Raw genomic sequence first — 26,583 nt, 5'->3', positions numbered from 1 at the left:
GATTTAATTAACAAGGCAGCGTACTTAAGCCTGGGGTCAGCTACTTAAAGGGGAAATGCACATTTTTTTCCTCTCACACACAGGGTGTGTGTCTCTGTCTGCCCTCCCTCCTTTCCTGCTGCCTTGCAGAGTGTTGTGAGAGTTAACCCTTGAGGGCTCAGTCAATTGCTAGTTCATTTAGCAGTAAGGCATTCCCTGGGAAATATCCCACCCTCTGACTCCTCCACCTCAACCAAGCTTCACAATCATCATCACTGTGTACCAGTATTAAATTGTTTGTTAAAAACTTATACTGTGTGTGTGTGTATATGTGTGTGTGTGTGTGTATACACACATGTCTTTTGTCTGGTGAAAAAAATTTCCCTGGAACCTGACACTATCATTTACATTAATTCTTATGGGGAAATTGGATTCACTTAACATCATTTCGCTTAAAGTCGCATTTTTCAGGAATATAACTACAATGTTAAGTGAGGAGTTACTCTATCCGGTCAGACCGATGGTCCATCTAGCCCAGTGTCTTGTCTCTGGCGGTGGCCAGTACCAGAGCTTCAGGAGGAGTGTACAGAACAGAGGAGTTGGAGTGATCCACCCCTGAATTCTCCTCCCAGCTTCTGGCAGTCAGAGGTTTAGTGTCGTCCCAAGCATGGGGTTGCATCACTTTCCATCTTGGCCAATAGCCATTGATGGACCTATTCTCCATGAACTTATCCAGGTTTTTTTGAGCCCAGTAATACTCTTGGCAATCACAACATCCCATGGCAATGAGTTCCACAGGTTAGTTGGGTGAAAAAATAGTCCTTCTTGTTTGTATTAAACCTGCTGCCTATTTCAGCAGGTGAACCCTGGTTTCTGTATTTTGGGGAAAGGGTAAATGATACTTTTTTGTCATCATTCATGATATTATAGACTTCTAAGATATCCACCCTTAGTCACATTTTTTTAAAAGAACAGTCCTAATCCTTCAAGTCTCTTCTCATGTGGAAGTCATATTTTTGATCATATTTGCTGCCCTTCTCTGAACCTTTTCCAGTTCTACAATATCTTTCTTGAGATGGGATCACCAGAACTGCACTCAGTATTCAAGGTGTGGGCAAAAGATGGATTTGTATAGTGGATTTATGATATTTTCTGTCTTATTTTCTATTCCTTTCCTAATAGTTCCTAATAGTTCTGTTAGCCTTTTTGACCTCTGCTGCTTATTGTGCTGAAGTTTTCAGAGAGCTATCTGTGGTTATCCAAGATTTCTTTCTTGACTGGTAACAGCTAATTTAGAACTGATCATTATTAAGGCTAAGATTTTGTCATGGTTATTTTTAGTAAAAGTCACAGATATGTCACGGGTAATAAACAAAAATTTACGGAAGCCATGACCTGTCTGTGACTTTCGCTGCTGCAGCTCCATAGTTTCCCCCACCACCGTGGTGGCTGAGAGCTGTAGGGGTCCCCCTCTGCCCATAACAGCTGGAAGCTGCAGGGGACTGTTTTTCCCAAAGAGAAAATGGGACACCCCCCAGCCACTTATAGAATCATAGAATCATAGATCAGAAGGGACCAATATGATCATCTAGTCTGACCTCCTGCAAGATGCAGGCCACATTAGCCGATCTCCCCACTCCATTAGCAAGCGACCCCTGCCCCATGCTTCGGAGGAAGGCGAAAAACCTCCAGGGCCACAGCCAATCTACCCTGGAGGAAAATTCCTTCCCGACCCCAAATATGGCGGTCAGCTGAACCCCGAGCATGCGGGCAAGACTCTCCAGCCATACCCTCTGGAAAAAGGTTAAGAATAACATATCATTGACCCATTATACTATTTACCAGTGTGGCACTTAATTAACCTATTGACTAAGCCCGGTATCCTATCATACCATCTCCTCCATAAACTTATCTAGCTTAGTCTTAAAGTCATGGAGGTCCTTCGCCCCCACTGTTTCCCTCGGTAGGCTGTTCCAGTATTGCACTCCCCTGATAGTTAGAAACCTTCGTCTAATTTCTAGCCTAAATTTCCTAACTGACAATTTATATCCGTTTGTCCTCGTGTCCACATTAGCACTGAGCTGAAATAATTCCTCTCCTTCCCTGGTATTTATCCCTCTGATATATTTAAAGAGTGTAATCATATCTCCTCTTATCCTTCTTTTGGTTAAGGAAAACAAACCGAGCTCCTCAAGTCTCCTTTCATACGACAGGCTTTCCATTCCTCGGATCATTCTAGTGGCCCTTCTTTGTACCCGTTCCAGTTTGAATTCATCCTTCTTAAACATGGGAGACCAAAACTGCACACAATACTCCAAATGAGGTCTCACCAACGCCTTATATAACGGGACTAGCACCTCCTTATCCCTACTAGAAATACCTCGCCTAATGCATCCCAATACCGCATTTGCTTTCTTAACGGCCACATCACATTGCCTGCTCATGGTCATCCTACGATCAACCAGGACTCCTAGGTCCTTCTCCTCCTCCGTTACTTGCAACTGGTGCGTCCCAAGCACTTGCCCAAGGTGTCCCCCACACAAGACTGTCGCCCATCACTGGAACCCTGAGGAGGTGTCCCCTCAGGAGTCTGTCACCAGAACCTTGCAGAAGGTCCCCTGTCTCCTGCTGCTGGAACCCTGCCAGGGCCCTGTTGGCTTCCAGCTCCAGAGTCCTGCAGCCCTTGGGGCTGAAGCAGAGAATGTCACGGAGGTCTCTGGAAGTCACCAATTCTGTGACTTCCATGGCCTCCGTGACATAATCATTATATATTTATAGTTGGGATTATTTTTTCCAACTACATGTTTCATACATGATGATTGTTATTATTTAACATTGCTTGTATTAAGGTAGGGCCCACAGTGGGCTAGATCCGGCATACAGTAAGTTGGGCACTGCAATAAAGACCTCACAAGCTGAGAAGGCTGGAGGAAGAAGGGTAAAACGTGTATTTTTTTCCAGCTGGGCCTCGACCTAATTGGTGAATTTTACAGCAGAAGTGGGCCTTGTGGGAGGACTTAGAAGAAGAAAGAGTAGTTGCCCTGTTGATCAGTTCAGATAGGGCATCCGAGGCATGTGGGGTAACGTGGAAGAAAACATAAAGATGGTTGTGCAAGAGTCAAACAAATAGAATCTTGAGACCAGGATCATTGGCAGGGTCAGAGAGGAGCAACACAGTGAGAGGTGATTAGGCAAACATGGAGGGACAGAGTTGCAAAGGGACAGTTAAGTGGGGGGGTTTACTGGCGGAAAGAGAAGTCAAAGAATCATCTTGCTAACTCCATCCCAAATCCTCAGTCTGGCCCTGTGCATGTTGCTGTGATCAAAGACTGTACATTTGTTGGGGTGGCAAAAAATTGTTTTGCAACCTCTGCCCCGACCTCCACAAAAAAAAATACTAAGCCAGATTCTGCTGGGAAGCGCTCAAAGAAACAGCTCTGCACAAAACCAACAGGCATCCTGACTTGGATGAGGAGCAGCCAGAGAAGTTGTGCTGAAATGATACAGATGACATCTCCCTCCCCACTGAAGTCTTCACTCTAACGTTAAAAATAGACCAGTCACAGATTTACTGTCAACCGCAGGTGTATCATTATGCATTCTCTCCACTGTTCCTATGCGTGTGGCTTCTGCAGAACCAAACTTTTACGGAACTCAAGAACTTCTTGAGATCTTCAGTAAGTCAAGAGAGACTCGGGGGTTGCAATAGTGTCAATAAAACGCCAACTATCAAAAAGCCAGAGTGCGACTGTCTGACAGATGAATGCTTACTCAAAAAGTCAGAAGGTCCCTCATAAACGTTAGGCTGCTTGGGTTTGAGTCACTGCAAATGTTTACAGTAGATAAATAGTGTGAGACAGTGTTTACATTTAAAAATAGTTTTATAAAGCGACCAGATTTTCAGTATTTACAGCAAATTAAAACAGCCTTGTATGCAGTAATTCCTAATGGAGATTAATGTAACTTCATTTGCATCTCTTTAGTAAGATACAGTAAAGGCTCCTAAAAAATATCTTTCTCTGTGACCAGTAATCCTCATTTTGATATGTTTATCTTGAAGAAATACATATTTAATATACCAACAATCCGTATCTAGGTGTAAAATGTTGCCTCATTAAAATTACCCGGAAAACTGCAGTCAGAGTGACAGAAGACTTCTAGGATGTGAATTGCACCTACAGAATCAACTAGCCACAGGTTGGAAGGAATTGCTGTTGAATTCCCTGGGAGAACACAAAGCAATCGGTAACTTCCACGTTATGGAACGATACCGCTTCTAAATTATAATCATGAGTAAGGTATTGAGGGTCCTAGAAGCAAATTAAGGTACCATCAGAATAGTGGCAGTGACCATAGAGGCAACCTGTTTTACTAGCTACTGTGGAACATTGCATAGGGCCCCCAGTGGCAGGAAGTCCGCTGCAGGATTGTTGTTGTGGTTGAAAGCAGATGAAACCTCCCTTTGTGGGAGGTCTGTAGTGCCTAATGGCGGGCAAAGGTGCAAAGCATGGATGCCAGGTGGCCTGGTTCCCTTGAACCATCTCTGGCTTCAGAGCTCCCAGTCCTGAGCATAGCTGGTGCAGTTGGAGGCCAGGGAGCCCATGCAGTGTGTTCTCTGCTGAGTCCTCATTCCTCCACTGTGCTTGTGTTAAATCCCTTGAAAAATAACACACCTGTAGCTAATTGCTTACCTTGGAGGGGCGGTACACTGGTGCTGTGAGAACGTTGGCATCCACCATCCCCAGGGAAGCAGTGCCACAGGCGTGTTAAAGGCTCAGTGCATGGCACGTGGTATTACACACTCTTAAATGGCAATCTCTTGTCCCTTCAAAAGTAGCAGCCAGTGTAAAGCGAGCATTCTGGGAACATTCACAGGGCGGGGAGGCCACGTGCGCAACCCATGGGAGCAGAAGCCCAAAGGCATCACTACTGTCTTCTTCAGGATGGGAAAGGGAAACTAAACCAAGCAGCCTAGGTCCCACTTCTGCTTTGCCAGGAGGAAAGTAGGGAGCTGAGGAGCACAGTGGCCCCAAGGCCTGGCCCCTTGCTCAGGAAGGGAGGGGCAGCCGAGCATTCCAAGTGCCCTTACTGATTTTGCTGTAGGGGAAGGGGAAGAGGCCCACTCCACTTTATTGGGGAGCAGGGGAAGACAGGAGCCCTTTTTTCCAGTCAAATATGGGGATTCTTTCCTGCGTTCATTTTATTTTACGATCAGCAGTTCCTCTTTATAGAAAAGCCTGCTGGCTGAAAAAGGCCAGGAAGAGAACAGGGAGACGGGAATAGTGGTTAGATCATGTCAGCAGGGTGAGGAAGTTGGAAAGGCCTAGTTTAGCCTCCAAACAGTTATCAAGCTGTGTGGTTACTGGGTCGCAGGGTTTGCAATGGAAAAAGATGACCAGAAAATAAATATGACTGTGTGTGATCATTTAACTTGCAACGGAGAGTGACGCCAAATGAGGACAAATAATTGACTTTATTCAAACATAATTCCATCAGAATTCCAGACTGATTCCCACAGGTCTCTATTCCACTTCTCCAAAACCACCTTATAAACAACCATCAAAAACCCACAAAGAAACCCTGGGAGGTATAAATTCAGTAAAGAGGCGTATGGGAAATTAGTCTATTGCAGCTAATGCTGAATAAAAGTGCCACAAACAGCAGTGGTGCTGAAGTTGCACAATTCAGATAAATTAAGTAATGCAATTAACGATCCCTCATATACGGTAGAACCTCAGAGTTACAAACACCTCAGGAGTGGAGGGTGTTCGTAATTCTGAAATGTTCGTAACTCTGAACAAAACATTATGGTTGTTTGTTCAAAAGTTTACAACTGAACATTGATTTCGTATAGCTTTGAAACTTTACCACGCAGAAGAAAAATGCTGCTTATTTTTTTTAATAGTTTACGTTTAACACAGTACTGTACTGTATTTGCTTTCTTTTGTCTCTGCTGCTGCCTGATTGTGTACTTCTGATTCCAAATGAGGTGTGTGGTTGGCTGGTCAGTTCGTAACTCTGGTGTTCATAACTCTGAGTTTCTACTGTATATAAATATGTGCAGCCGAACGCAGTTAACATTGATGACATCACTGTCCATACTCATTTCCTACCACTTTTGGGGATCATTGATAATGCTGTGTGATGGCACATCTGTGCTTTGTGGTTTGGGGTACGTCTACACAGCAAAGAAAATCCCATGACTGGCCTGTGCCAGCTGTCTCAGGGTCACGGAGCTCGGCCTACAGGGCTGTTTCATTGCTGTATAGACTTCCAGGCTCAGTCTCACAGCCTGAGCGCCAGCCCGAATACAGAAGTCTACACAGCAGTGAAACAGCCTAGCAATCCAAGCCCCATGAGGCTGAGTCGTCTGGCACAAGCCAGCTGTGGGTTTGTCTTTGCTGTGTAGACGTGCCCTTTGTGTGATGGGGGTGGTGGTGTTTTTTTAAAATACTCTTCTTTCCTTGATACCAGTGGGGAGCTATGAACATGACCGCCTGTTCCTAGGTGCTCACACCGGTAGAAAAGCTGCACTGAGAACAGTGTTGTACCGTTGCACATTCCCTGCTCCTTCTGTGGAGCCTACGGCCCTGATCTTGCAAACATGGTTGTGCTTAACTTTAAGCACATGAGTAATCCCACTGGGCCAGAATTCTGCACCACTGAAGTCAATGGGAATTTTGCCATTAATGTCCCTGATGCAAGATCAGGCCCTTGATGCATAAGAGTTTGTATGATCAGGGCCTGTGCTTCTTTACCTCTTCACCATGCCTAGTTATCACTAGCTCTCTGCAAGGCACCATCGGCAGTCCTGTCCAGAAATCAGTCTGCATCATAACACAATGTACCACCGCAGGGTCCAGAGCTTGCTACAGCTTCTTTTTATGAGTTCAAACCAGTCTTTTTTTCCCTGCGCAGCTTGTAAAAATAATGCTATCAAGGGATGTGACAGTCAGCGCAAAATGTGTAGCCTGCTTTGAACTTTAAAACAGTTCAGCCCCATTCCAAGGTTGGAAAGGCAACTGAGGTTGCAATGCCTTCAGTAGAAATGTAAAGAGAAGGGAATTCGGGAGACAGTGGTGCGCAATATGGGCCCAACTGTAAAAAACTCTTATTTCTGGGGTTCTGTGCTGTTCGCTTTCAGACATACCCAGTCAATTTTACTCCCTCTGACAGGCTATGCGTTTTTTTTAAAAAAAGTAAAATTGCAGAAAGAGCTTTTAAGGTGGGGGTGATTTGCCCAATCAAGTGAGACAGGGGCCATAAACGTTTGGCAGGGTGCAACTGCAGATGACAGGGGCTGTTGTGGTACTGTAAACCAGTCCTGAAGCAATGCAATGTTATCCTAACGTAAATGGTTCATTTTGCTACTCCAGTGAACGATATACACAATTTCATTTTCGAATCCACCCTAATACCATCGTTAATGACAGTAACCCCATGCAAGACTGTGATCTTTACAGTATTATTTATTGTAACACCTAAAGATCTCCCATAGTACTCCCTGTGAAACTTACTGATACTGTAGTCTGCTAGAATGAGATCCAGGAGAGAAATGTAGTATCCCAATACACCCTGGGGCTGTTCCATGGCAGCTGATTGAGACAGACCATTTCCAAATCTCTGTTGGGGATGCCAGGCTTATAAATACAACATATACCTCATTTTCCATAAAACCAGTAGAGCCAAATTATTGCAGACCCTACATGAGTGCACTGGATGTGGAAAGAGCAGTCATAATTCGACTGCAGGCGCCCAGCGCGCGAGGAGGAGCACCCTAGCCAGATTTGGAGAGAGGACTCTGCTTTGCCTCTTGTGTCTCCCCATTCCACACTGGGAGAAGCCCTGGCTAACCCGTCACCAAGGGAGTCCAACATCTCACTGCTCTGACCTCAGCCCCACTGGATGTGTAAGGCTTTGCAAAAGCATAATAAGCCAGATCCTTAGCTGGTGCAGATTGGAGTAGCTCCACAGAATGATTGAAACCAGCTGGGGATCTGCTCCTGTGTCGCATGGCTCTGTGTCTCCCCAACTCAGTTCAGACCCCGAGGAGGCATAGTGGGCCCTATGATTTTAGTTAACATTAAAATGATGAATTTACATCTTTTCCAGCCACTCATTTGGAGGGGGGCGGGAAGGGAAGGGAGTTCTTTCTAAGACTAGCATTACTTTGGATTAAATAAAATCCTAGGATTAGAATTCTAGGTATCATTCCAGGAAGTCTAAGCACAAAGACACTTCTTTGCTCTGCACTGAAGCACTAGCAATTGAAAACCTCTTCTGGAGAGTTCAGATTTTCATGGGACACACTCATACTTTAAAAAAAAAAAAGACCTCGAATTTATGGGAAAGGGGGATAAAGGAGATATTGAACGTGTTTCAGCAACATCTAGAGAACTTAAAAAATCATCTGTCACTGGTTGATGCTAAGTGATGGTGGCACTTGATAACTTGTAAGAAGTTTTAGATAAATACTTCATGATCCTTCCATTAACTACTAAGATCCCCCATAAATTGCTCTAGCAATAGAATTTAAAAACCCAGGCTCAAGTGGGACTTTACAATCTGTGTCTTTCCCTGGCACCTTCTAAACTCAATGTTATGTTTTCTCTTTCAGGCCATGTATATGTTCTACGCTTTGGCAATTGTCTGTGATGATTTCTTTGTCCCTTCATTGGAAAAGATTAGTGAAGTAAGTATCTGTAGATGTTTCTTGGACCTGCATGTCACTTTAGTAGCAATTTCCCTTGAAAACCTCAAGATGTGTCCATAGTAGATAGCATTATATTACAGTTTCTCCTTTTTTTTTAATTTAATGGGTAAGAAAACAGATGTTTGTTTACATTGGATTACAATATTGTGTAAATGATTGGTTCGGCTTTGTGTGTTTCTGTTATGGGAGCCTGTGTGTGCATTTCTTACTGAGCAAATAATGTTTGTAGGGTACCCTTACAAAGCTTGTGATTGCCACTTCAGTAACAATAAGAACAGTTATAACTGCAGAGCAAATAGTTAGAGGCCCTCTACAATAGAAAAAGCATAAATACTATATAGTTAAAAACATACCTTAAGAGGTACCTAGGAAAAATGGTCTTGTGGTTAAGTTGCTCATCTGGGACTCAGAAGTTCAGTTCCTGGCTCTGTAACAAACTCCTTGGGCAAGTCACTTAGCCTTTCTGTGCCCCACAGGTTGTTGGCGTTTCTTCTCTCCCAACATTTGGTTGTCTTATCTATTTAATTCACAAGCTCTTCTCCTAGTGCATGTTTGTTCAGCATCTTGCAAAATGAATTCCCAAATTGTGGCTGGGACCTCTCGGTGCTACTGAAATAAAAATGATTGTATTTTTAGAACTGTATTACTATCTACCGTACTGTAATTCTGACGAAGATGGCCAACAATTGCCTATTTTTAGCCTTCTGATGAAAAATGTCTGTTTGAGCCTGGATTACGTTAAAATAGACATTTTCCCAGTAAAAGCTACGTTTTAAAATTTGCAAAATTACAGTTCTTCCAGCTTCTCAAACTTGTGCACTCTAAATTCTGATAAACTTCCAGTAAATCATCCCATCAGCTCCACTGGCCAATTCTTGGGGGGGGCAGAGGGGGAATGAGAGAAATTAAGATGTATCTTGACTTTGACATGAAAATGTTGATCCACTGGATACTTCCGAGTTTCAAATGATGTTTTAAACCCACTCTGCATCACATTGGGGCAAACAGGTCACCCAAAGGGGCAGAGTCTGGCCAAAAGAGGACTATTTTGGTCTACACACACCACAAATGTGGATTCTACTGCCCTGACATTGATTACAACAAAGTCTTGGTTTGGAGTCAAAATTCAACAGATATGCAGCAGTCTCCTTATATGTGCAGTCACTGGGCAGAGGGAGGGATATCTGAGACTATGAGATCTTTGGGGCAGGGCCTTTCATTTTCTACGTTTTACAGCACCTAGCACTGGGAGCCCTTAGCTCGCTGGCCTGTACATGCTACTGCCATATGAATGTATAATAACAATAATAATTAATGGTAAAAATTCTGCTGAGTGCATGTCACAGTGCAGACTTCAGTTTAAAACACTGGGCCAGATCCTGGGCTGATATAAATTAGGAGCCATGGTTGATTTACATTAGCTGAGGCTCTGATCCCTTTTTTGGATTTCAGACCTCCCTGCAAGATTCTAATTCCATTTTAAATTGTACAGCAGCAGGGAAAGCTGCTCTCACACATTTCAAGAAATTGCAAAGGAAACTGTCCCCATTTGGCTCAGGCCAGCAGGATGAAATTTTAGAAGACAAGGAGCACTGCCCAGCCTGAATAAACACAGAAAGATAATTATTTGTTGAGCGTGGGCCCTATGTTTGAAGTGTCTTCAAGTCTTTCCCAAAGCCAGTTCCATGCAATGAAATCTGTGCTGCAGGTAGGAAATACAGATTGGTTTTGCCACTTGGAGATCTTTGTCAATTGGGAAAGACTCCTGCAGATCTCCCCTGATGGTAGAACCACAATTATCCATCTTCCTGAAAACGGAGCTGCTCCTGAGCTGGGGGAGGAGGTGTGGGAGGGGAGTTGCAAAATCATTTCTATCTGATAGCTCTGATGGAAGCTGACTCATAAACGATACTGGTGTTTCTGGTTCATCAGAATACAGCACAGCCTCGTCTCAGCAAAACCGTGTGGATGATCAAAGGGGTGACTGGGCAACTGATCCGTGCCAGAGATATAGTTGTGGTGCAGAGAAGAGGGAGTGTGATTTAACAAGCATTCGATAAATGTGATCATACTGCAGACCATAGCAATGTGATATAGGGTAACAAGACATGTTAACCATGATTTTCCAAAGATGCCTTAACTCTCAAAAACATGAGGGTTTTTTTTTTCAATATATTTGTTCTCAGCCCAAAGGTGACCTTTTTGGGACACAAAGTCCTTTCTTTACAATTACATCAAGCTGCTCTCGAGTTCTGTGACAATGAAAGAAATACATGTTCCTCTTTTCAGAGTTGCTCCAACTTTTTTTTTTTTGTCTTAATATGAAATGGCTTATCTTTAAAACTTCCAACTTGCATGGACATAGCCTTCGGTGTTAGCATTCAGATGTTCATGGGAAAGAGGCCCAGCTAACTTGAGAAGGGTCTCCACTGCCTTTTCTCCTGGCACCCTTGTCTGCCTTTTTCAGACTAAAGGGGAAATAGTTTGACCAGACTTTTGGATAACATCTGGTACTGGATTCTGCTGCCCTTCCTCACACAAAGGAATCGTCTGCTCCACAAGAAGTCCCGCTGAAATCAATAGGACAGCTTTGAGAGCCAGGGATTATTCAATGTCACTAAAGGTGACAGATATGCAACCCTATCGGGTGATGTGGTATGCTTTGTATATTTTTAGTAGCTTCTCTCACTTGTTAACTTGCAAAACTTTGTCATTGGAAAGAGGTCTCGCTGTCATTCTATCACATTAGGGAAGTCCTTTTGCCTATGGCAGGAGTGGGCAAACTTTTTGGCCTGAGGGCCGCATCGGCTTTCATAAATTGTATGGAGGGCCGGTTAGGGGAGGGGGTCGTGGCCAGTCCCCCACCTCCTATCTCCCCCCCGGGACTCCTGCCCCATCCAACCCTCCCTGTTCCCTAATGACCTCTCTGGGACCCCTGCCCCATCCACACACCCCTGCTCCCTGTTCCCTGACTGCCCCCAACCCCCGTCACCCCATCTAACCCCTCCTCTCATTCCTGATGGCCTCCCAGGACCCCTGCCCCATTCAACCACCCCTTCTCCCTGTCCCCTGGAACCCCTGCCCCTGACTGCCCCCCGCCCTCCCATCCAGCCTCCCCTCCTTCCTGACTGCCCCCCCAGGACCCCTGCCCCCATTCAACCCCATTTCTCCCCGACCACCGTCCACACCCCGACCCCCGAACACCACCCCGAACTCCCCTGCCCTCTATCCAACCCTCCCCCCCGCTCCCTGCCCCCTTACCACACTGCCTGGAGCACCGGTGGCTGGCAATGCTACAGCCACACTGCCGCCGTCGCCGCCACCACCACCACCACCACCACCACCACCACCACGCAGCTCAGAGCACGGGGTCAGGCCAGGAGCTCACAGCCCCACCTCCCAGAGCATTGCAGCACCCAGAGCATCGTGCCGGTGGCAGAGTGAGTGAGCTGAGGCTGTGGGAGGGGGGAACAGCGGGGGAGGGGCCGGGGGCTAGTCTCCCGGGCCAGGAGCTTGGGGGCCAGGAGGATGGTCCCGCGGGCCGGATGTGGCCCGCAGGATGTAGTTTGCCCACCCCTGGCCTAAGGGCTTGTAAACACTTGGAAATTGACATTCCACAATAGCTCCTCATGCGGACATGCTTATTCCAGATAAGAATGGCTTTTTCCAGTTTAGTTCAATCAGCTTTGGAAGTGTATTAATATTAGGGTTATAATAGCATATACAGGCACCAACTGATAGCACCGTGGAATAGATTTTTACCTCCTTTTCCACGTCTTTGGACTACCCAGCTTGTCGTGGCCATTTGAATACATTGCCTCAGATGTCTGTCCTAGGGAAGCCACTGTTATTATAATCTGTCTTTAGGAAGTACGAACTCAAGCATATCCATTGACTGATTATCTCTCCTTCAAAGGCATCAGTGGGGCGCAGGCTGTATGTTATATGATGAGTGTATCTGTGTTTCCACTGAGCCTGGTGTAGAAGAAACTAGCTCTTTGGGAGATCTGCCTTTGTTCCTAGATATGTCTTTCACAATATTTTAGTCCTGGTTCGATCACTTTCAGAAAAGCTTTTGTTTAATCAATTTGTCACATGTTATTATGACAATATAATACTTTTATATAACATTCCCATGGAGGCCAGACTCTGCCCACACACCTCTTCTTCCATTGCTCCCCTATAACATATTTGAAAGACTGTATAATTTGCATGTGAGGGGGGCAGAGTTAAGGGTATCTGGCGCCCTTGTGAGAAAATGAAGCTGTGATCGCACTGTTAATTGAGGATTCGATTGCTTGTTCTGCATTTTTTGCAGAGTGAATTAACTCTCTATCTTATCTTTGCATATACATAGTTTGCTGAGGTAAATATTTATGAAGAACCCTCGGAGATTCTTGTGGTAAAAGTACAAGGCGCTTTGGGATTTTTTTTCAGGTTTCAGTGGGAATTAATGGAAGATAGAGGAAGTGTTTAGATCACCTGTCTGCTTGCTTGCTCTTTGTTGTTTTAAATGATGAGTGCTGTCTGGAAAGTGTTTCCTTCACATTCCACTGCCCCTCCTTCCACTGATGACCCATACCCAGGCGCTGCAGCTTATGTGTTTGGGTCTGTTTTGTGTAGAAACAAGGTAGCAGTTTGCAGCCATGCTAGAGGGGGGTTGCTTTCTAGCTTCTTCACATAAAACAATGGGTGGTGCCGGATGGGCCTGTTAGCTTTAGTACTTTGGTCCCATTTACTGAACTGTAGCTCGTACCGATGGAATGGTGGGACTGCACAAAGCAGAGAGTAAATAGTTAACTGAGCCGATATTTGGAAAAGGTTTATACAATGAACTCTGTATACAGAAGTGAGTGCTTTTCCTCTCAGGAAATAATGTTTTAAATAAGAACAGCCCCCATATGTCTAGGGCTGTGAAGGCTAGAAGTGGGCTTTTGGGTTTCTTGCAGCTAAAACAAATTTGGTAAGTGTGGGTATTTTAAGAGAATGCCAGTCCTTGATTATCAGTGGAGATTATGTTAGCGGTGCTGAGTAAATCCCATTCAGCCAAGTTAGCACCTTGAGTCTGGGGTCCTCACACCCTTACATTCTCCCCAGAGCACATGGGCAAGAACTTGGCTCCATCCCCCCAGCCCCCACCATGTACTGGCAGAGTAGGTGAGACAACGTGTGCCTGGAGACAGGAAAGGAATCGTGACTCAGAGGGGTGTCGTCATGCCTCCTGGGATGGAGCAGTGCTCAAAGGAACAATCTAGCCCTCTGTAAATTGAAATCAGAGGGCACAACCATCTTGCTTTATTAGACTGAGAATGCAATATTTCCCCATGGTAACGAATGCCTCTCTGTCCTGTTGGTTCGTCCCTTCTTTCCATTTAAGCATATAAGCAATTTCCTGCTCAGACAGACAACTTAACTTTTTCAGTTGAATTTCTGCCCACGTGCCAGTGTTATAATCATGGACTTCATTTTGTTTCTCTGCAGCGCTTGCATCTTAGTGAAGACGTGGCTGGGGCAACTTTCATGGCAGCTGGAAGCTCCGCTCCTGAGTTGTTTACATCGGTTATAGGTAACTAACCAGCCACTTCTTTTTTAAACAGGTTTTAAAGGCACTAAGTACAGCTGGAATTGCTAAATGACTCTAAGAGTTGTAATAAGTCTTAACCTGTTCTTTCATGGATGCATGGAAGATTAATTGTGATAAATCCTTATTAAGTCTAGGAGCTATATGTATAAATCTTCAGGTGTGGATGAAAGCAAACTCCTGAATTTCTATTCTTATGTACAATGTGCATCACCCAGCATAATCCAGGCTCTGTGCACCGTGAATAGATTAACACGCCACTGAAGTGTACCTAGACACACAATGGCCATGCTTTGTGTCCGTTACAGATGACTAAACACAGTTTGATAATGTGCCAGTCCCATCTACAGTGCAAGATAGAACCATGTTTTTAACTGTGTTGAGGGGCTACATAGCTCGATTACAGTGTAGATGGAAATTTTAGTGCAGATCAGGGGGGTTTTATGTTTTGTCTTGTTTTGGATGAGAGGCTGGAGCACAGGGGTGCAGCTGTGTGCACTGAAGATCTATGCAAGCAGTTCTCTCGCATGTCCAACCATCCTCTCCTCCTCTTCCAAGAACAAGAAATTCCCGACCCTCTCTGTGACGCATACAAGGCATGCTGTGAGGGCTGGTGGAGGCTGCTGGCTGGTGAAGTTGTGGATTCAAAACCTTTATAGGGAGAGATTAGTTGAGAGATTAAAAAAATTATCCTTCATCCCACCAGAAGGCTCAGTTTAGAAGAGAAGGATATGTAGCCATATTGCTTAAGGCACTGCTGGAGGATGCTCAGATACTACCTTGATGAGCACAATATAGAACAGAGGATCGGAGGGACTCCCTCACAGCAGCACTCAGCTCATGGGGGGCAGAATAGGGGGCTATCCTATTGCAGCAAGATCCAGGTACAGTAGAACCTCAGAGTTACGAACACCAGAGTTACATACGGACCGGTCACGCCTCATTTAGAGCTGGAAGTACACAATCAGGCAGCAGCAGAGACAACAACAACAACAAAAAGCAAAGACAGTACAGTACTGTGTGAAACGTAAACTACACCTCTACCCCGATAGAACACTGTCCTCGGGAGCCAAAAAATCTTACTGCGTTATAGGTGAAACTGCGTTATATCGAACTTGCTTTGATCCGCCGGAGTGCGCAGCCAACACCCCCCATTCCCCCCCAGCACTGCTTTACCGCGTTATATCCGAATTCATGTTATATCGGGTCACGTTATATCGGGGTAGGAGATGTATTACAAAAATAATGGGAAAGTTTAAAAAAAAGATTTGACAAGGTAAGGAAACTGTTCCTGTGATTGTTTCATTTAAATTAAGATGATTAAAAGCAGCATTTTCTTCTGCATAGTAAAGTTTCAAAGCTGTATTAAGTCATTATTCAGCTGTTGTAAACTTTTGAAAGAACCATCGTAACGTTGGTTCAGAGTTATGAATATTTCAGAGTTACGAACAACCTCCATTCCCGAGGTGTTTGGAACTCGGAAGTTCTAGCGTATACAGCAAAGGGGTGCAGTTCTTTGGCGTAGGATCCCTGTTCTTTCTGACTTACTCTGTTTGCCTTGAACTTGTTTTTCAGGTGTTTTTATCACAAAAGGAGACGTAGGAGTCGGAACCATTGTTGGCTCTGCCGTATTCAACATTCTCTGTATAATCGGTGTGTGTGGCCTTTTCGCAGGACAGGTAAGAGCAGCTAACGAGGTCTACAAGGTTCTCCGTGCCATTGGCTCTCCATATATCCCAGCAAAATACCAGTGCAAGTCAGCAGCTCATGCAGCCTGAGGTTTCTGTTCCTGGGGGAGATATGGGTGTGCAAAATATAAGGGAGCTTTATTTAATTGGGGGTCTGAAGACAGCTTTGGGGCCACCAGCAACAGCATGGAAGGGAACTGCAGGTACGCAATACTGCTGCCGAAGTAGCTGATTCAGAAATAAATGGGGGAGAAGGGAGGGAAAGCTACATTTCCTGGAAGTTTTGAGTCTCGACTTTAGTGGAAGGAGCAGCAGGTCCGAAGACCATTCCCCAGCATCATGTAAAAAGAAAAAATGAAATAGGTTGCAAGCGAGACATACTTTAGGGCTTGAGCTTGCGCGCGTTGAACTCAATAACCCAAATAAATATGCCATCCTTCCCTTCTTCCCCGCTTTCACTCTTACTTCACGTTCTTCCCCCACTTTCCCTTCATTTAGTGCAGGCTAATTGAGGCTTCTCTGTCACCAGCTGTGACATGACCAAATTAGTAGCCTGTAAGGTCTTTGAGGTTTAGTTGCAGACACCTTTTGTGTTTCTCACCATTTTGTACAAAGATATTGAGAACCACATCCTGGGCATTAAAGCCTAGTTGCTAAAACAAATCTGAAATTATAGAAGGAATGCAACAAATGATATGAAAATATCTTACAAACAACATCTTATAAGCAACTGCCTGTCAGCTGTATTGGCATCTTAGACGACAGCTGCAAACACTGGGAATGTTTATGGCAGAGAGGACAGGGCTTTATCAGCCGTAAGACCTTGCCGATGGAATGCAATTCCACCAGAAATGAATGAGCTCAGATCTCACCTCGTTCAGATCAAAGGGGAAGAAACGTCTCTTCCCACAGCAACAAGAACACAATGGCCTGGCAGCACCTCACTCCAGTTAAATAAATAATAATTTCAAAGAATGTCTTGTTTTTCTCATGCAATCAGACCTTATAATCGAAGGGCGGAAAGGAAAACACCATCGGGCCAGATCCTCAACTGGTGTAAATCGCCATCTCTCTGTCAAAGTCCATGGAGCTAGGCTGTTTTATACCAGCTAAGGACCTGGCCCTGTAGTCCTGACAGAGTTTTCTTCTGTTTTGTCCCATGAAGGATGGTGATGGCTGCACTATAAAAACTTAGACAGATTCAATTCAGACTTTATGAAACAGGTTTCAGATCATTAAGGGAGATGGAAATACCTTACATAGGTCAGCCCTGTGATTTCCTCCGCCAGAAGCAGCAGGGATGGGGAGCCCTCCATCCAGCACCCTGAGACCTCTCCCACACCCCAAGCCCCCTCCCAGATCCCAACTCCCTCCCAGAGCCTGTGCCCTGCAGCTCCTCCCATGCCCCTGCCCTGCACTCCAAACCCCTCCCTCAGAGTTTAAAGGTACCAGCACCCCCGTTCTCCCAGCATGCCGGTTAAATAAGCTTTCACTTTATATTGCTCCAGGCATAGGTGCCGACTTCTGCTCATGCCAGTGGGTGGTTGACCCCGCTCTGCCCCCGGCCCCACCTCGACTCCAGCCTGCCCTGCCCCCTCCTGCCCCTGCCCCGCCCCGCCCCCATTCCAACCCCTTCCCCAAAGTTCCCGCCCCAACTCTGCCCCCTCCCTGCCCCTATTCCGACTCCTTCCCCAAATCTCTGCCCTGGCCCAGCCTCCTCCCCTGAGTGTGCAACGTTCCCACTGCTCCCCCCTCTCCCAGAGCTTGCTATGCTGCCAAACAGCTGTTTGGCGGCAGCAAGTGCTGGGAGGTAGGCAGAGGAGCAGGGACACAGTACACTCAGGGGAGGAGGCGGAGGAGTAGGTGAGTTGGGGTCAGGGGGGAGCTTGGCTGCCAGTGGGTGCAGAGCCCCCACTAATTTTTCCCCATGGGTGCTCCAGCCCCGAAGCACCCACGAAGTCGGCACCTATGGCTCCAGGTCAGTGCTGCAGGACCAAAGGAAAAATAGTATGTGATCATGTAATTAAAGACTGTATTATAATGAATACTCACAGAGGCTACAAATTTAAGCTTGCGCAGGCAAGTTGAATTCTGACATTTCCTAGCTTTTGGGTGCTTGGCTTTGCAACCTTAATGTTCTTTTAATGTAGCTTTTGGGGTGTAATATGTATTTAAATGCACCCATATAAAGCTTTGGGCATCATTGAAAAGGAGCGCCATCAACTTTTGGTATTATTTCTTGAATGCTTTTTGCATGTCACACTACCTATGGTTTCCTGAGTTATCCATCTGAACTTAAAGTAATTACGTTGTGAGATTTGAGTTCCTGTCTGAATTAGACAGGTGATTGACTCTGTGTAATTAAATATCTGAGTACTGGAGTTTGCAGAAATGCCAAATATTTTCATATTCTTTAAGGTGGTCTTTGAAATGTCACTGTATGAACCTGTCTATAAATGGGAAGTGAAGAACAATAGTGCAGGCAATAGAAGGCAATGGGTCAATTAACTCTGAAAGACCAGACGGAGAAGGGAATTGGATACCTGGATCAGTACGAGAAAGTGAGCAGGCAGTTTGAGTTTTCACCAGAAAGTTTGGAATCCAGCTTTTATCTTTTTTTCAAGATGAAACTGGATATTTTCACTATTAGAAAAATGTCCTGGATAAGCTGTGCAGCAGGCATGTTCTGTAGATGGATTCCCTGAAGGAGCTTGCAGTTTAAAGCTCGCTATGTGTGCTCAGTGTTTAAGTGGCACCATTGTAACTCACACTGTGAAAGCCCATATGATTCAGGCCAATTATTAATTACCAAAGCTTTCCCAGGGCATTGAGCAATGTTCCCTGGAGGTGTTCTCTTTTAATCAGCAGGATTTTTTCTCAGTCAGGTTGCCATGAACAACATTCAAACAGATGGAGATTAACTGTGCAACACGATGACCTAGGAACAACCAAATATTTCTTCTCCCTCTATTTCTGGCATTGTTGTCCAGCACTCTGAAACCTACTCTGAAAACACAACCACAAACCAGAATTCTAGATGAAAAGAAGTTTGGAAGTCCAGAAAAAATTGAAAATATTTTGGAAGCCCCTTAGATATTTTTTGAAAAGACATAACTTAGAACCAAAAAGTTCTTATAACTGTCTCAACTCTCCTCCACCTTCCCACACCGGATACATTTCAGAAGTTCAGGAGGGACTTGGCTGCACTAAATTATTCTGTGTGTGGTCTAATGACTACAGACCTAGGAGTGTGGAGCTCTACTTGTTCTTTTAAAGGTGTTTAGGGGCCTAACTCCCATTGATTTCAATGGAAGTTAAGTGTAACACCGACAGACTCCAGTTATCGGTGGGCAGGATTGAACTGGGGACCTCTGGAGCTAAATGCATGAGCTAAAAGCCACAGGGCCCTTAGGGAAGGCTGAAGCAGACTGATTAATATCGCTCTAAGTGGTCTCGGTGCTACCAGATGGGACGGAGCACCACACCCACGCGGCACATGGGTTACATAAGCACCTTAAACGTTAGACCTTTAACCTTTGTTTGCTTAAGTGTTTTCATCTGTAAGAGAGCAGGTATAACCAGACTTACTGTAAGAGGGTAGCTGGCTCCTTAAATGCAATTGGGCTCAGCTCTCCTTTCCCCATCCAGGTGCTGAGCCGATTAAGAGGGTGGGACAGTGCCTGCGGGGGGCGCTATCTGAGGCCTGGTGAGAAAGAGTGTTAGAGCAGACTGAGTCAGTCAGGAAATGTCAGCTCCTAGGGAGAGAAGGGGGTTCCTGGGAGAGGTCTGAAAGCAGGGGAGCAGTAAGAGGGATTTGCTGGCTGGCATCCCCAAGCCAGAGAGCCAGGGCCAGAGGGCTGAAGGCAGGAGGAGCAGCAGCAGCGGCAGAGGGAGATGCCTGCTGGCTCTAAGCCGGAGAGTCAGAGCAGGGGGCTGAAGGAAAGAGAAGCAGCAGAGGGGGTTCCCTGCTGACTTCCCTTTGCTGGACTCTAGAGGACCCATGACAGGCTCCCAGTGGAGAGGCTGTGCGAGCTCCTGCGGGTAAGAGCGGGGTGGTGCCCCAGAAGGAAGGGCTGGGGTGGCACTCCTAGCAGAGGGACAGAAGAGGACGGTTGAAGAGTCCAGGGTGGCAAAAGATGCCGGGATGGTGAGATTGAAGCTGGATTTTTAAAGAGTACAAGTCCTGGGGGATATGGACTATGGTTGGGGACTTTTGCTTATGGACTGTTTGTGCTAAGTGCTAGTTAATAAACTCTGTTGATGGATTGGAAGATAAGTTCGTATGGAGGTAGCGGGAACCCAAAAGGAAAACTGAAGTGAGGGCCCACTTGCAGGGCAGCCCTGAGGCTACTTGTTTACATTTAGTTCATGAAGCAATTCTGACCTTTACTTTCCAAAGCGCTTTGAAATCCTCAGATGAAAGGGACTGTTGCAAAGCGAGCTATTCTTTCCAGTTCGTGAGAATTTGGGAGTAGAACGTCAGTGGATGGGTTTTCGAAAAGTGCTCAGCTTTGGCCTAACTCTGCTTCCATTGAAGTTAGGGAGAGTTTGAGCGTCCCCTAAATGGGAGCAGAGTTAATCCAACACTGAATGCTTTTGAAAATCCCCCACTAGCTTTTTGCAAGGCTTTGTAAATTTGACCAAGGATACTGCTTCAGTTTCTGCTGAAGAACACAGTATTGTGTGGTAAACATGGCCAAAATTACGAGTTTTCCCAGATTTGTCCAATAATGAAACGGTTGCCGTTTTTGCTGTCTATTCTCAAAGATCTTCCAAAGCGGACGATGTACATCGGAAGAAAAGGAGAGGAGACTTTTGGGTTTGACATTGTAGCACACAAGTCTCAGATGCCTCTTCGCATGGCTTGTGTTCAGTGAGGGAAATGGAACTTTACAAGGCAGCTTTTCTATGCCAATTTCAGTTCAGGTGAGCTTCAAATTCAGGAATTAACCAACTAATCCATCCCTACTCGACCTTCCTTTCCAACTGTGGCTGTTAGGAATAGCCAGTATGGACACTGGGCTTAACTAGCCTCTCTGCTCATGCTGTCTACCTTATTATTGTACAATTGCCTCAGTGGGATAATAGACCCTGTGAGGCTGCGAATTAGGAAAAGCTGCTTTAGTTTCATCATTTTGGTTTATTGCACTAGTCCCGGTTTCTAGCACCTTTTCCTCTTTACTCTTTTTCCTAGTGAGACTATGTGCATTTAGAATCACCCATTATTCCAGCTCATTATTGTAACTACTTGAGTGCTACCGCAGCACATCACTTTGAAGAGCCAGCTTTCCATTAGGAATCTGTTGTTGTGTGTCAGCATCCCACTCCCTTGCCTGATAACTTTTCCCTACATCATCCCATTTAGCATCTAATCTACATTGTACACTCCTTGGGCCACAGAAGCATGGCCCAGATCCTCAGATGCGGCCGAGGAGCGGTCAGCGTGCGTGCGTGTGTGTGTGTGTATGTGTGTGGAGGGGGGAATATGCTGATCTTTAATCAATAAAATGCTTTGCATACCTAGCTACAGTAAGTCTGTGCTGCTGCACTATATAACAAACTAATAATTCTTGATGAAGTTGAATTCAGGAAGCAAAGTGATTAATCTTTTCCATCTTTGGGGACTTGGTCAGCTTCATCTTAGAGGGAGTGATATGGGGGCCTTAAAGGAACTTAGAGGACAGTGGAGAAATTGAAGCAACCAAAACTAATGACCAATATAAATGGAACAAATCTTTGGCTAGCATAAATGGGCGTCGTGCCATTAACTTCATAATGTTGCTGTGTGACTGTGTATTGCAACCCCTACTGAATCGTTATACAGAAGCACATGGCAGATCCATGAGACCCAGACGCTTCAGTGCCCTAGATGAAATCAGAACTGTTTTTTAACTATGCAGCAGTCCTTGGGGGAGCAGTTTGTAACGTTGCTAAATGGAAAGAAACTGGAGAGACATTTCCAAGCATAACTCTTTGACGAAGGGATTCTCTGATATGACGGGTTTTGTTTGTTTTGAGGGATGAGGACATTATTTAGGACCCACATAAGCAATTCAACAAACAGCTGTATTGTAAATTGAATGAGAATCCTTACATAAAACATACAGGGCTGCTAATCCAGCCACAGAGCAAGAAGCTCTCCTCACATCTCAGGGAAAATGGTTCTTCAGCTAATGGCCCATCTGGGCTCTGGGGTGTCATGACCTAACCTGGATAATTACAGCACTGATGTGGCAACAGTTTTGAAATTATGACATAGCTGTTCCCTGTAAGGGGGGTTCCCAGGTCATCATGCTGCACAGTGGACATAGAAGTGCTCTGGGAGTTATTTTTATGGACTGTTTTCCAGCAATGGGTGTGTTATTTTATCTTAACTAAAACATAGGGAGGAGCCTATATTATTATGCGTTATTTCTATTGCAGTAGACCAGGACCCTCTTGTGCTGGGAGCTGTACGAACACAAAACTGAATCATAATCCCCACCCCAAGCAGTATACCATCTAAATAAGCTTGCAGTCTAGGTTTACCAATGAACAGAATATGTGTAGAGAGTGAGAGATACCATACTATGGGCCAGAGTCGGTCTGGCTCTTTGAGATGGAAGTTGGGGAAGGATTCAAGGAGCACTCTTCTCTATACAGGTCAGGCACAAATGCAGCCCCTGATGGCTTCTGAGTTCAGGGACTGTTCTGTTGTATCCTCTCTGGGGCTAGCCTTTTGAAATCGCCCGGGCCCCTGGGCAAATGCTCCCTTTGCCCCCCTGTCGGTGGGCCTAGTCAGGGACCACAGGGCCGCCCTGAGGATTCAGGGGGTCTGGGGGTCTTCGGCAGCAAGGGGCCCCCGCTGCCGAATTGCCACCGAAGACCCGGCACTTCGGTGGCGGGTCCTGGGGCGGAAGGACCCCTCACAGCGGGGGGTCTTTCCACTCTGGGACCCGCCGCGGGTCTTCAGGGCACTTCAGCGGCGGGTCCCGGAGCGGAAGGACCACCCCCGCCGCCAAATTGCTGCCGAAGACTCGGAGCAGAAGAAGCTCCGGGGGCCCGGGCCTCGCGAGAGTTTTCTGGGGCCCCCGGAGCAAGTGAAGGACCCCGCTCCAGGGGCCCTGAAAAAGTCTCGTGGGGGCTCCTGCGGGGCCCAGGGCCTGGGGTAAATTGCCCCACTTGACACCCCCCCCGGCGGCCCTGAGGGACCATCGCTTAGTTACATGGTTGTGTAATGCCACTGCAGAACAAATAATGAACAAAGTGCACCAGACTCCTGCCTTGGCTCCAGAAATGCAGCTCACACTGCCGTGTAGGGCACTTCTGAGGATGGAGTCTGGCCACACAGCATGAGGGCTTATTTTGATTTCACCCCAGAGAAATGAGTTTATTTTCAGAGGACTGTTTTTATAACTATGACAGTCTGAGTACATTCCCAGCCCCGAAGAAGAGCTCTGTGTAAGCTCAAAAGCGTGTCTCTCTCACCAACAGAAGCTGGTCCAAGGAAAGATCACCTCATTCACCTTGTCTCTCTATTTTTATAACTGCAATAAATGTGGAAAAGAAGTCCAGAATTAGCATGTCAGTATCAAATGTGTCTGTCTTTTCAGAGCTGGAATGAAAGCCATCTAGAAAGAGTTTGTCCAGATGTGTTTATAGGATCTTGTGATTAACACGGCTCAAAAAGTGGTAAAAACATTTAGAAATGTGTTGGTTTTCTTGGGGATTTTTTTATTTTATTTTAATGTCAACAAAATATTTTGAAAATAAAAAAAAACTCAACCAGCTTTTTATCCTTGGGAGAGAATGGATCATTGCCAGCCTATTAGTTGAGCACCTTACCTATTACAACAGAAGACCTAGGAATTATTATTATTTCATTAGTAGATCTCAAAGCACTTTATAAAGGAGGTCAGTATCATTACCCCTATTTTACTCATAGGGAAACTAAGGCACAGAGCCATGAAATGACTTACTCAGGATTACCCAGCGGGCTGGTAGCAGAGATGGGACTAGAACCCAGGTTTCTGGAGTCTCAGGCTGTGGTCTAGGCAATACTGCCTTTTATATTACACCTCTGCCTCAATATAACGCGACCCAATATAACACGAATTCAGATATAACATGGTAAAGCAGTGGTCCGGGGGTGGGGTCGGGGCTGCACACTCCAGTGGATCAAAGCAAGTTCGATATAACGTGGCTTCACCTATAACACCGTAAGATTTTTTGGCTCCCGAGGACAGCGTTATATCGAGGTAGAGGTGTATTTATTATTTGTATTGAAGTAGCTTAGTCATGGTCCCGGTTCTGCCCGGAGGCTACACTTTACTGTAGGGAAAACAGGCTGGCTGTGTTCTCCCCACAGCACACTCCAAAAGCCAGGCCTGACTTCCCATAATGGGAGAAGACTGCAGTAGGATTCCATGGTACAGAGGCAACAAGAATCAGAGGGGTAGCCGTGTTAGTCTGGATCTGTAAAAGCAACAAAGAATCCTGTGGCACCTTATAGACTAACAGACGTTTTGCAGCATGAGCTTTCGTGGGTGAATACCCACTTCTTCGGATGCAAGAAGGTAGTAGGAAGAAATGCTTCACCTAGGAGGGAGCTTTTGGAATTTGAATAGGATAGTAGAATATTCAGATATAATTATTAGTGTAAAATAGCATTCGGGAGTGAGCACCTGGCACCCTAAGCCAGTGCAATAATTATACAGCCTCCCTTTTGCTTTCTTTATTTACGTATTGAATGTGGATTTTCTAAGGTAGTTATTAGCCGGGTAGCTAAGACCCAGTCCCACAAGTGACTCCATCCAGACACAGTCTGGCCACTCTCACGTTGGTTTTGATCGCTTACAGAATTAGGGCTGAACAGGCAAGGATAGAATCTCTAGCCTACCCAATTCTTCCTTGTTTTATTATCTCATCATGGCCCTACTGGATAACTGAGTGTTAATGTCATGGGCCCTTTTAAAAAACATTCTTAAACTAAAACTCAGTCCCCACCGTAGATGAAAACCATGTTCGATATTGCATTGGGCTCTTTGGTCATTTTTGGCCCACCAGAAAGGACTGGGTGGACTAGAAATCAGAGCACCTTGAACAAGGTCAGCGACTAAGAAGATCCACTTTGTGGCGCTCATTTTCCAGCACAGAGCTGCAGTTTTTGAGTTGCAAACACTGAAGGGAGGAGATATAAATATGAACAAAACTGCTTTCACTGAACACTTTAAAAATCATAAAGACATTTCTGTTAATATTAGGCCCTGCCTCCTCCTCTTGCCCCTTTTGAAAACAATACCTACAATCTGAAAATGCAGCTTGTGTCCTGATATTTATAGGTGTACAAAGGAAGTGTCATCTCTCCCCATCTGACCCTAAAATTGGCTGGTTTCTTTTAGACTTTGGGGCAGAAGTGGATCAAGAGTACATCAGAGATAGTCAAGTTAGGGTGTGTTCTGAAATGTAAGGTATGGTCGCCTCAAAGGGAGTCAGTTTTCTCTTCCAGTGAGTGATATGAGCCATTATAATTTAAGAACAGTTAGAATATTGTACATAGGGGCAGTGATGGAATTGATCACTGGGAGAGGGAGAGGCCCAGGGGGTATAATAATACAAGAACTGGAGCCACGCTTCCTGCTCCCCAAGACCAAACTGACCCCTGGGCGACCACAGGGCTCAGTGCCCATCGCTGGGGGCAGAGGAGGGGAGGGAAGGCTGCCCTACAACACAATCAGGGTTCAGGGCAGAGGCTGGAAAAGGTCTGCCTAGCTCTGTCTGGGGCTTGAACCCTCCGCTCCAGAGCTTCACCCCATCGGGTTCCCCCACACACTCCCCCCAGCAGCTCCTGGTCCCTCCTCAGTCTGGGTGGTTCCATGGCACAGGGTCTGTTGTAGGATCGTGTGCTCTGGGCCCCGGCCGTTGCTGACCCAGCCTAGCATGGAGCTGCTGGGTGAGGCCAGGCTGCTGACCTTCCTCCATGGCTGCAAGGGCGACCGCGTCTGCAGCATGGAGCTGCTTGAGCGCTACAGGCCGCTGATCCAGCAGGGGAGCTTGGGGACAAGGGGGGTGTTTGAGGAGATGATGGTCCCTAGAAGGGGAAGCCCCCGGATTCCTATTCGGTGGGGGGAGCATCTGTCTGTATTGCTGGGGATGGGGGTGGCCCCTGTGCGTCACTGAGCCCCTCATGGCCGCAGCACAGAGCGGGCCTGGCCACTGCCTCAGAGACGTTGGGCACAAAATCAATTTCTAAACGAGAATTTCAGGTGGTTCTGACAACCCAGGGAGTCTCAAACATGCTCTTCCTCCCCCCCCCCCCCGCCTCTCCGCACCCCCGGTCATATGCTCAGCCTCATGGCAGAACCCCCCAATCAGCCCTTCCCCCATGCCCGTTTCCTAAGAAAATTCTGATTGCACCCCTGCTTGGGGGTGGTTTGCGTATATATTGTTCTCACTGATGAGCAGTGACATTTCCCCAGGCCTTTTATCCTGTTACCCGAGGGCCAAGTTTTGCAGAAGTGACTGGTTTCTGAGCGCCCAACCTGACGCACCCGAAACGGCCTGAATTTCAGAAAGTGCTGAGTGTCCCGCACTGAAGATGAGGCCTCTTTGGGCAGTGAAAAACAGAGGCGTCCAAAATCACT

The 26,583-nt window shown here is 46.0% G+C and overlaps 1 protein-coding gene across 8 annotated transcripts in view; it reads left to right on the top strand.

Annotated features, from left to right (window-relative positions):
- SLC24A3 (solute carrier family 24 member 3) overlaps window positions 1–26,583 on the top strand; it is a 356,171-nt gene that overhangs the window by 243,247 nt on the left and 86,341 nt on the right. For all 8 annotated transcript variants that reach the window (XR_005595867.1, XM_039529110.1, XM_039529108.1 and 5 more), the window contains 3 exons: window positions 8,597–8,671; window positions 14,174–14,258; window positions 15,849–15,952. Coding sequence is in view for 7 of the 8 variants with exons in the window: in XM_039529110.1 (XP_039385044.1) it covers window positions 8,597–8,671; window positions 14,174–14,258; window positions 15,849–15,952 (264 nt within the window). In the remaining variant the exon portion in view is untranslated. The remainder of the gene's footprint in view (window positions 1–8,596; window positions 8,672–14,173; window positions 14,259–15,848; window positions 15,953–26,583) is intronic.

This window comes from Mauremys reevesii, linkage group 3 (genome assembly GCF_016161935.1).
Source record: "Mauremys reevesii isolate NIE-2019 linkage group 3, ASM1616193v1, whole genome shotgun sequence".
NCBI classification, from domain to species: domain Eukaryota; kingdom Metazoa; phylum Chordata; order Testudines; family Geoemydidae; genus Mauremys; species Mauremys reevesii.
Note: the sequence above shows the minus strand (reverse complement) of the source record. Positions and strands in the feature narration are given on the sequence as shown.